Below are 12,002 nucleotides of genomic sequence, written 5' to 3'. Positions count from 1 at the left end.
GCAGATCATGCTAAAAAGTTTGAAGTGTGGTTTGGATATGATGCGATGTGCAGGCTATGTTCGTTTAATACTTTATTATTATTATGTAATACCTTCAGGGAGTCCAAAGACTCATCGAGGGAGCAGTGTGCCAACAGCATCAAACAATTGGATCCCTTCCAATTACTAACCGCATACAAACTTGCTTAACTTTTTGAGTGCACCATTAGTAGCAGAGACTCTACCAATCGACCAACCTTTTCTGGCTTAGCTGTCTGCTTCATATGTATTTCAAATATGTGATGGTAATACCTAAGTTGGTGTATGTAAAAAATAAAATAAATAAAAATAGATGAAGTACTTTGAGTTGTCTAATGTCATGGCCTATTTGAAGACTGAAAATTTATATATAGACAATTATTATTAACAGAATTTCAGTAATTTTTTTAATTAGTTAAAAAGATATCTGATGGGGATAATTTTATTCATTTAGCTCAATTGTCATAAGCAGGATGGTGCCTAGAGTTTTGGGAACATAGCGGTGTATAGAGAGAAGACTTCGAATGAAGAGAGATGGTCAAATGATGTGGTTATTTTTTTTTTTTTTTTTTTGTGTGTCCCAAAAATTCATGTTTGATTTTGATCATAAGTTTGAAATATTTTTAATATTGGTTTTATTTGCTGAGACTCTGGGCTCTTTCAGTTTATCTTCTTTATCTGGCCTCTTTCAACTAAAGGTGAGTTAGCCGGTCTCATATGGTTGTAGATTTTTTTCACCCAGCAACTCGGGTTTTTCATCCCCCAGAACAGACAAACCAGCCCTGTGAATACACACATCTCCAGGCATAGGATACACTGGGAGGGATAGGGCTACCTACCTTATCTGCGAGGCTGGTCATGTTTCAAATCGTAATAAGCTATGCCTAATACGAACGTAATGGTCCACTAGGCCTAAAACATGAAAGGAGAAGGTGGAAGTTAGATAAATTTTGATATGAGAATTATTGTTGTATGTTGGTATGGAATTATAGGCCTTGTGGGATAGCCAGGTTCATGTCATTATTTGTCTAAAAAAAGGCAGCTAAGATCAGGAGTAATTTTTTCATGTTATATATACAGGGTGTTCGGGATAAATTTGACATTTATAATTAATTATATTTTTCCGTAAGTTACATGTATTAACACACACTTCTCTTCATTTAAAAGTTTGGACCCTTCTTCATTCATATACAAGATGTCAGAAAGGATGGATAGCTGGAACCCACCTGAATCATGGAAGAGAATAACTTGTATCATGATGATTCGTGCCCGCCATCAAAATAAGGATATTACGACTGCTGCCCAATGCTCCCTGAATACAGTAAAAACAATCAGGCATGAACTAGAGACTTGCAATGGTGACTACGAGGATGTAGCAAGAAGAAAGATCCCTAGCAGACGATCTGATTGCGTTCGTACAGCAGAATTCCTCGCAAATCTGCAGGAACAGGTGTTGAAGAACCCTGGCATTGGAATTCGGGCTTTGTTCGTGGAGTTGCTAACTGTAGTCAAGCCCTGGATAACAAGGGTAGCCAATGATAGGCCGTATGTATGGCAGCAGGATTCGGCCCCTTGCCACACCTCTGGGAAAAGTCAAAAATGGTTGTCTGAAAATTTCTACGACTTCACCAGTCCAAATGTTTGGCCTCCAAACTCCCCAGACCTTAACCCCATGGATTATTTTGTATGGGGCGCAGTTGAAAAAGACACCAATCGCACTTCCAGTAATACAAAAGCCCAGTTAATGGATAAAATTAAAACAGTTTTTGCGGCCCTTCCCAGGGAGACTGTAGTATCAGCTTGTTCGAGGTTCCGAAGCAGAATTGAAGCTGTGATCGATGCTAATGGTGGTTATTTTGAGTAAATCTTGTTGATAGTATTGTAATTAACTCTGCCTGTAATGTTTTTTTGTCAATTCATTAAATTTAATAGATACAAAGAAGATTTTCTTTTTCCTTACGAAACTGTCAAATTTATCCCGAACACCCTGTATATATATATATATATATGTGTGTGTTGTTTTGTTCTTTGAGCTGATATGTGACCTTTAATGCTTGTTTTATGATATTGTGAGTAGGATCCAGATCCACTTGTAAATATTAATCAATGAAAACACCTACAATTTTACTATAGTAATCAGGTTTGTGTTTACTTCAATACAGTTGATAAAGTTTCTTTTATCAGCTATATTGAAGCTGATAAATACTAGTAATATTATTTGGGTTATTTTTTTTTAATTTGTAATTGTTTTTATGAAACTAGAGATTGTTTGGTCTGAAAACTGTGGAGATTGGGACTTGTTTGCTTCCTTTATGAAAGGTGGAGAATTAATGTTCAGAGACCTTAAATGGCGAGTGGAGGGTATTCGGTGGGAAATGGATTCAAAATATACTAAGAGAATAAATCGACAAAGACTGTTTGGTTTGGAATTGTTTACTATTAATGACATTGCTTATTTTAAAAACATTGTTGTTAGTTATTTTCTAATTTGTTTGGGCTTCGATAATGCGTTCTTTTTTCATGAAATGTTTAGAGGGAATGGTAAAATTTAAACCATTATTATTAAGGTCTCCATTTCATCAAGAATGCATATAGTTGGATGGATTTATAACCAGACTACATTCATTATGTTTTGTTTTTATTGGGGATGGAGGAATGAAAGTTGTGATGGTGTTTGGTTGTCAATGAATTTGTTAGTTTATTTCATTTTTATTTTTGCACTCTTTGATTATATAATAATTAATGACTGGCTCTGGTTAGAGAAAAGTAGCCATTTTTTAATGCATATGAAGTCCATGGAACAAGCAAATCAGGAGTCTCTATAGCTCATTCAGTATACAGTTTGCAATGTAAAGAAGAGGTGAACAGATGTTTTTGAAACAACCTTGAACAATCTTACTACAATAGCTCTGAAAACTTGTGGAAAAACAGTGGATAAAACGTATTTAAAGAGAAGGAGATTATATTGAGAAACAGTGTATGAAAATAAAGTACAGTTGACTCTTGAACAATGCAGGGGTTAGTGGGTGCTGACTCCTTGCACATTCAGAAATCTGCATGTAACTTTTGACTTCCCAAAAACCTAATTACTAATAGCCTACTGCCTGGAAGCCTTACCGATAATATAAAACAGTCTATTAACACATATTTTGTATATTAAATGTATTATATCCTCTATTCTTACAATCAAGTATGCCAGAGAAAAGAAAATCTTATGATTTTCTTAATAAGAGAAAATACATTTAGAGTACTGAACTGTATTTATTGATAACCTAAATTCACGTCATCTGTATACAAGATGAATCATCTGTTTGTCAGTACCCATATTAATGTTGTCTTATATGATACACTGTACATATTATACGTATTACTAACACTAGACATCAAAAATGAAAAGAAAATGTGAAAAAGAAATTCATATTTATTTACAGGTATAATGATTCGTGCATTGATAACGAAGATGCAGCAATATGATTACTTTATAGTAGCTTTGTAATCGATGTGATTGCTTCTTGGTAGCCTAGCCTATACACTAATGAATGAATCATAATTTTTATTATTTTTATGATATTTAAATTTAACTAAGTGATTAATTAACAACAGTTAATTTTATGCAGTTATGATTTAATACTACATCTTTACGTTTGCTTACATTTCTCTTGACTGCGAATGTTGCCATGTACAGTCTGTAAGTGTTTGAGTACGTAAGTTTTGATAAATTTTAGGTTTTTATTATAGATTTATGGTATATTTTATGGTAGTAAATTATAAAATAGACTAGTAGTATCTACATTTGTTTTATGCATTCATGACATACCTAACTTTTAATTTTTTCATTATTTCTAAGCTATGTGGTTCATCTGCAAGTTTTTTCAAGTTGTTGCAAATCTCCAAAAAAATTTTCCACTATATTTATTGAAACAAACCCACACACAAGTGGTCCCATGCATTTGAAACCCATGTTATTCAATGGTCAACTGTAGTGACTTCAAATTGTCATTTAATCATTTTATTGTAATGATATATATATATATGTATATCATTACAATAAAATATTATTACAATAATATATATATATATATATATATATATATATATATATATATAAATCCTCTTTTTTTTATAGCTCACAATGGTCCTATTAATTCTATGGTATCAACTGATAAGTTTGTGATTAGGTAAGAGAATTATTTTCACTGCCGTTTTAAAGGATTTTGTTCTTTGTCTTAGTACAGTTAATGATAAGAAATTATTTACCAGTCTTAAATATCTCATCTTGATCCAGTTTCATTTATGCAGAGCGATGCTGATTTATCCTGATAATGCATCAGAAAGGCATTAGTTAATAAATTTTATAGTTAATAAATATATTTAGATCATGAAAGTCACATGTGTTCATTAGTTTTCAGATAAAGTTCATTGTTTTTCCTCAGTGTATTTTAGTTTTTATTATTACTTTTGTCAGTCAAATAAGCTCCTAATGAAATTTTTCTATTCCAATTTGTATATTTTTACTTATATTGTACTTCATGCTATAGGTCTGAATAAGAATAGTTGTCATATAATAAATTTAGTTTAATCCTTTATCCAAGTGTAACCAAACAAAGTTTGTGCCTGGTATATCTTCAGGAGTGAGGCAACTTGTAGTAAAGGTGGACCAAGCTCTCATCATTCCTTGTCTCAGTATCTCCCATAATGCAAAGCACATCTCCTTGGGGACATGTATAATGCTATGCATTAAGGGAAGGGCCATTACCCAGACCAGTTTTGATCTTTATTGAGGTCTCGTCAGTGGGAGCCAGACCCAAAAGTGGTGATACTAAGGCAGAAGCAATGGAGAGATCATATTTACTTATACGAGTTGCTAAAAGATTTATACATGCATTGTACATGTCCGCAAGGAGATGTGCTTTGCATTATGGGAGATACTGAGACAGGGAGTGATGAGAGCTTGGTCCACCTTTACTATGAGTTGCCTCAGTCCTGAAGATACTTCAGGTGCAAACTTTGTTTGCTTACACTTGGATAAAGGATTAAACTAAATTTATTATAGTCTAACCAAGTGGAAAATAAACTTTCAACATCTTTCTCTAAATCCAGAGTAATTTAATAATAAGATGGTACACCTTTTGGCAGTTCGTATAAGTATATATGATCTCTCCATTGCTTCTGCCTTAGTATCACCACTTCTGGGTCTGGCTCTCACTGACGAGACCTCAATAAAGGTTGAAACTAGTCTGGGTAGTGGCCCTTCCCTTAATGCATAACATTATACATGTCCGCAAGGTGATGTGCTTTGCATTATGGGAGATACTGAGACAAGGAGTGATGAGAGCTTGGTCCACCTTTACTACGAGTTCCCTCAGTCCTGAAGATACTTCAGGCGTAAACTTTGTTTGCTTACACTTGGATAAAGGATTGAACTAAATTTATTATAGTCTAACCAAGTGGAAAATAAACTTCCAAAATAGTTGTTTTAACTAACATAAAACTAATATTTGAAATATATCCGTTTTATATTAAGACATAAAATGTTAGTTAAGACAACTAGTAATAACTCTAAATTTTCTGTTATTAATTTTGTTTTTATACAAGTTAAAATTGTAATGAGATATATATACATATATATATCTGTTTACATAGTAGATTTTAAGAAAATCGCCCCCTCCCCTTCCTTCAGAGTAGAGATTACTCAAGATCTATCACCATTCCATATATTCAAGCATATCTCAAAAATTGACAAAAATCCTAAGGAAATACAACCTTACAACCACATGAGTACATAAAAAATTGGCATCCCTTATCTGCTCCACCAAAGACCTGCCACATTCCCTAGACCTACCAGGTATCTATCACATCGCTTGCAGTTGCAACTGTCCTGCTATGGGCAAACAGGCAGGGCAGCCGATATCAGAAGTTCTGAACAGAAGGACTACATCCGGTTCCACCATTACAACCATTTATCTCTTGCTGACCATGCTTTGGACACCCATCACAGGATACACTGGAAGAAAGCCACTCTATTACACTGCATCAAATACAAATATGAGAGGTTATTCCTCGTATCTGCCTCAGCCATGAAAAACTTAACAAACCTCAACAAATTGGGTGCATGAGACTGCCCCAGATATGGGAAGCACTCATCCTCAGATCTCCAGCCCATCCAATCTAGCCCACTTGAGGGTACCATTTAGAACTCTTGGCCTGACTTTGGTTTCCATTCTTCAGCCTCATTTGCCCAATGTTAGCTCCTGTGTGTACATATTGTTTTTGTGATCCCCGATGATGGCAATGTAACATTGCCGAAATGTAGGAAAGTATTAATTAGTTATTAATATTTTAGTGGTGGTATTCTTCTTCTTCTTTACAGCCATTTTCTGTCCATCCACTGCTGGATGAAGGACCTCCTCCAGTTCAACATGCAGTTACTATAAATTTTGTATATTTGTTACATTTTTTACATTGCAGATACAAAAATAAATAAATAAGAAAAAAATTTTAAAAATGACATCTTTGAATAACTTTGTGAATAAGAGCGTATGAGAGATAAGTTTTAATGCTCAAAATATATCATTCCATAAGAATGGCTTATTTCCTACAAAATATGTAATGCATACCTTTTAAGGAGGTATGGATAGATGTGATAAGAAGGGATAATGTGTAGTATATTTGCCTTAATTGTCAACATACAGCAGAAGTTTATTATAGAGAGCTCATTATTGTTAGGAAAAAGTCATTACCACGGTTTTTTGTTATAACCAAATTATAGTACAAAAGATAAAACATTATCCCAACTCAAATAGTAATTTAATTTAATTAAACAGTGTTATATCTTATTGACACTTAACACCTACTCAGTTCAGGAAGAAACATCCTTCCAAAATTTTAACAAATAGGGAATAAGAAAACTTGCTCTTGTAAAGATAACAAATATAATATCTACGTGGTGTGAAAAAAAGTGGAAATTAAAAGTTGGTATATGATTACATGCACAACATTTATCCAGGTGTGGTGTGCACGCACGTTTTTAAGTTTCGAAAAGTATATCACATTAAAATGTGAAAAACCAGTCCACTTCATAAAATGGCAGTCAATAATTTAAGTGCTGGATGAACAACACAAAAAATGAACCAAAAAATGTTCCTCATAATTTTTAACACATTTATGCTGAGTTGTTTTTTTGTGTGGTTCCATGAAATTCCTTGAAAGACAGTTTACCAAATGGCAGTTCATCAAAAAAGCAATTCATTGAATAAACAATTAATTGAAGAAACAATTTTCACCAATAATTTTTCGATTAATTCTTTCATAATATACTGAAAGATGAATTTCCTTGAAAACTATTGTTTTTAAAGTCTTTGGTAAGAATATCTAACATCACGCAAGATGTAGATAACATATCTAGGTGGTCATTGAGATGTTATAATTATTTTCTTGTTTTTTACATTATTCTGTAAGCATACCTGCACTTCATTGTGTAGATAGTGATTTATCTCTAGACAAAAAAGTTCATTCTACCTCATTTTTTCACAACAACAATGATCAGATTGAAATCAAAACTGACAAATTTTAAATATAGATCTTAATTATAAAATTTTGTTAAATTTCATCCAGCTAGAGTAGAATTATTAATATCATTTCAAAACTTTTTCACCAAAATTTTGTAATAAAAGTGATCCTGTTGGAACTAAAACTGAACCACACAGACTTCTTGTGCATTTTACAAATTCCAACGTTTGCATGTTTTCTACTAAGTCAAAGAGTTATTGCAATATAAAATGCCAACATGTCCCTTTGTACTTCCAAATATATTTGAACTGATAACTGGAACAGTTCGACAAATTTTTGTAAAAAGGTTCAAATATCAAATCGGAGTAAAATTCATCACATATAACTAGTGCGTGTGCATGCATGTGTGGGCAAATGTCACTTACTAAACTACTATTATTAATGGCTCCTCTAGTTCAGTTGGTATAAATAAAGCCCTTTATTTAGAAAGACCTGAGTTCGAATCCTGTGCATGACACAAAGAATTTTTATCGGTCCTCTTCAACTGAAGGTGAGTTATTCAGTTTCATATGGAGATGGCAGGGGGTTTTGACTCCTGGAAACTTGGACTTTTCATTCTGCAAGCCAGATCCTTTGAATACATATCTGTGAACATAAAACAGTTACTGAATAGAGAAGAAAATGGGAAACCATCTTGTCTAATTATTAAATAGTAAAATTGCATTGCTACCACACCAACCATTCAGGAGAGGAGGATAAGGGTGAATAATAATAATTAAAATTTTTTACGTGATTTTTTCCAGATTGTGTAAAACACATAAAATACACAAAATGCATTACTGACTGAAAGGAATATCCCTCCAAAAAAAAAAAAAAAAAAAATGACACACGTCTGAAAATAACATATGCAGTATAAAGAGTATCATGCTAAACTTCAATTACATCACATATTAATCCAGTAACACGTTCATTACCAAGCTGAAAATTGGAATTTCGTGTGGTGGCCAAATTTTTTTTTACTTGATAGCGACGTCCACGCGATACCGCGTGATCGGCCACAGGGTGAGAACTCGCATTACGCGATATCGCGTGGTTGGCAATGCCCGTGTTTAAAGCTGCAGGTCGATGTTTTGACGAATTGTAATTTTTTGATGAATTGTTTTTCTGAGGAACTGTCTTTGAATTAATTATTTGCTTTTTTGATATATTGTATTTTTATCAGTGAATTTTCTGGATACCATCTTGTAGGTATGTTGTACATCAGGCAGTCACATTTTTGCAAATTCATACAGCATAGAATTCCAGTTTCAATTTTTTACAATGGAATTTTTGTACATGAAACTTGTGAACTGTCTTAATGGTATAGAAAATCTCAACAGTAATTTCAAGTCAAATCTTGCCTTTTCAAATTATTGTGTGTTGCATAATTACTGGTTGATTACTTATCCTGGTAATGCATATATCAGTGCTTAGTGATTTTCCAATTTTATGATTATATCAATCAATAGTTTTATGCCACTTAACTCTAACGATATTGAAGTATCAGTTCATGTAATTATGAACTATTATAATAATTTATTTTCTATAAATGAAATTTCTTTTTAAAACTTAATTGTTGTTTGAGATTCTCTGAGATCAATGAATTCATAGAACTTACAGTGATTTTGTATACATGTTGTGAATCCAAAAGTTAAACTGATGAGTGGAGTTTCCATTCTTATCTACCCTACAGTCACCATAAATATAATCAGAATTGTGTAAAACACATACACACATACCACAGTTGTTGTTGTTACTTTTTATAAAATAATTGTAAAATTGTGTATCAATTAGTTGTATTATTTGCTTCAAAAATGCACATATTTTTCATTAAGCTTCATGATTTCTTATTTCTGACCTTGTACCTTAAGTGATATCCAAAAAATATTAGATTAAAGGATTAGTAAGCCTTTCTTAGGAAATAAATGCAAAAACTAAAAATAGTTCTTTCTTTCTTGGGGTAAAAGAATATAAGAATAATCTTTGAAAATTCTTAGAATAAATTTTTCTTATTGGATATTTTGAAATAGATTGTGCTCTACTGTACTTAAGTGTTATTATAAAACTTCTACTTTTGCTTTCTATGCAGTATTCTGCAAAAAATTGGTGCTGGTAATAGCAATATTAACTAGAAATTTTATTTTTATATTAAAAAAAAAAGTTGTAAAAAATGAGAAATAAAGATACATCAAGTGCACGTAACAATTTCTTGTATCATGTCCATGGGCAAATATGACGGGGTTCAATTTGTCCATTGCCAAACTTCAATGTGTTAAATGCATATTATGTGGTACTGTACATTATTTTTTTACTTTAATTATCATTCAGCCACTCTCTTTAGCAATTTGTAGCAAACAACTCTGCCACATTGAAAGAGATGTATTATGTATGCAATTGGATAAAGAACAAGCACTCATTATAATGAAACATTGCATTCATTAAAACTGAAAATTATCTCTATATTTAATTTCATTGTATTAACTATGCATGCAAAAAAAGCACTCAAGGATGCTATGATTCAGTTAAGGTTTCATGATATGGTTTCATCATCAGGTTTTTTTTTTCAGGAATTTTTTTATTTTTTTTTTTATGAGATATCCAGTACATTCAGATCTAAAGTTTCTATATTTTAAGCTCCCTACCTTTTATATTAGGGGTGCTTAAGGATCAAAACTGTATAACTGGGAGAAGTCCATTTAATCTTTTTAAGGAATGAGGAGAATCAAGCAGGGCTTCTGACCTAATTTCCAATCTCACCTTCTCATGGTGCACCCTGTTAGGTATCTATATTAATACCAAAAAAACAAAGATGGGCTGGCAATTTGAGATTTAGCCAAATTGTATTCTTATTGTCTTAAAGCATAATGCAAAATGATGGTATAAACATGATAATTTTGTGTCAGCTGGCACATTGCCTGGTTAATCAAGGCTCTCCACCCCCATTGGTTTCATCAGAGAACCAGGGTGAACAGAAAAAAGTCGGCTACTGGAACAAATCCCAGAACACATCCCAGTCTGATCAGCAGAGTTGGGATGATTTCCTGGGATAGTTCGTACTGTCAACGTAAGAAGCATTATTCGAAAAGAAATGGAACTAGCAGAAGAATTGGATGTATGAGATTGATATAATAAATGTGACTGAAACAAAGAGGACAAAAACTAGTGAGATCCTTTTGAGCAACAAATATATTATTATTATTATCATCATTATTATTAGGGGACACCTCCAGGGAGTCCAAAGACTCATCAGAGGAAGGCATCTACTCTACAGCTCTGTCTTCACCAACCACACCAACGGCATCTACTGCCCATCTCTAGCATTTCCACAGACAATCACAAACATCCATGCCCACGGCAGGATTCGAACCCACAGCCTTTTGGCTGGAGAGCAGATACGCTAACCACTCGGCCAACCAGGCCGGCAATTTGAATATAAGATGCTATATTCAGGCAATAACAATCAGAGAAAAGGAGTAGCTGTAGGAATCAACACTAAATATGAAGATAATCTTGAATGGCAGGTGTCATCAAGTAGAGTGATGTGGACAAATATCAGAATGGGGAATTGGACAATGAGATTTACTTGTGCATATGGTCCCATTGAAGATTCTACTAAGGAAAAATTGGAGAAAATTTTTTGAGGCATTAGAGAAGGTGGCCTACAAAATGACAAGGGAAAAGTTGGTCCTTGTTGGAGATATAAACAGCAGAGCAGGAAATTATTACCAGAAATATAGAAGCGTTTGGGGAAAATATGAAGAAAATAGCAAATCTAATAGTAATGGTAAGTACCTGCTGCATTTCTGTTCAGAACATGGACTAGTTATTGCTTATACCATGTTCCACCATAAAGATGAACACAAATTCACATGGAGAGAATATACAAGAAATAAAAGCATCACTGGCTATCCTATTGTTGATAAGTGGGTCTAAGAACTGCCTGTTCTTAGACCCACTTATCCTAAGATGATTAGATGTTATTTTCATTGCTTTTCCTAGTCAAAAACAATTATTATTAAAATCTAGGTCCACTTAGTCCACACATTACATATATCTTGTTGCAAAAGGAATTAGCATATCAGACCCAATTTGTTTAATGGTTATAGTAGTTATCTCTTACACAGTCATCTCTTACTATTAGCAAACTTGCATATATCACAAGAACAGCTTACTATAGTGAATTTCTTGTAGCATAGCATTTTATCCGGGGGACTTTGGTTGTGCCTTTTTTCCCCTTTTGTAGTTTGTTATATCAGAATTCATCCCATTGAGGCTGGATTAAGGACAAACACCATAACTTTGTTCATGTTTCCTTTTCTGTCAAAAAGAACTGAAAGCTTATGATGTGTGTGTATTAACAATAGAAGGTTGTTGGAAGGATGGTGAGGATTATCCATTATTCTGGTGGGTATGTTGACAAATTTGTATTAGGCCAT

General features: G+C 33.2%; 1 protein-coding gene across 5 annotated transcripts in view; it reads left to right on the top strand.

Annotated features, from left to right (window-relative positions):
* Positions 1-12,002, top strand: part of thoc6 (THO complex subunit 6) — a 264,436-nt gene that overhangs the window by 98,266 nt on the left and 154,168 nt on the right. For all 5 annotated transcript variants that reach the window (XM_090391702.1, XM_090391706.1, XM_090391703.1 and 2 more), the window contains exon 4: positions 4,145-4,196. In XM_090391702.1, the coding sequence (XP_090247828.1) occupies positions 4,145-4,196 (52 nt within the window). The remainder of the gene's footprint in view (positions 1-4,144; positions 4,197-12,002) is intronic.

The sequence above is a fragment of the Typopeltis vanoorti genome, chromosome 4 (assembly GCF_054136105.1).
Source record: "Typopeltis vanoorti isolate ZY-2024b chromosome 4, IOZ_Tvanoo_1.0, whole genome shotgun sequence".
NCBI lineage: Eukaryota > Metazoa > Arthropoda > Arachnida > Uropygi > Thelyphonidae > Typopeltis > Typopeltis vanoorti.
This window is presented reverse-complemented; position numbering and strand designations above follow the sequence as displayed.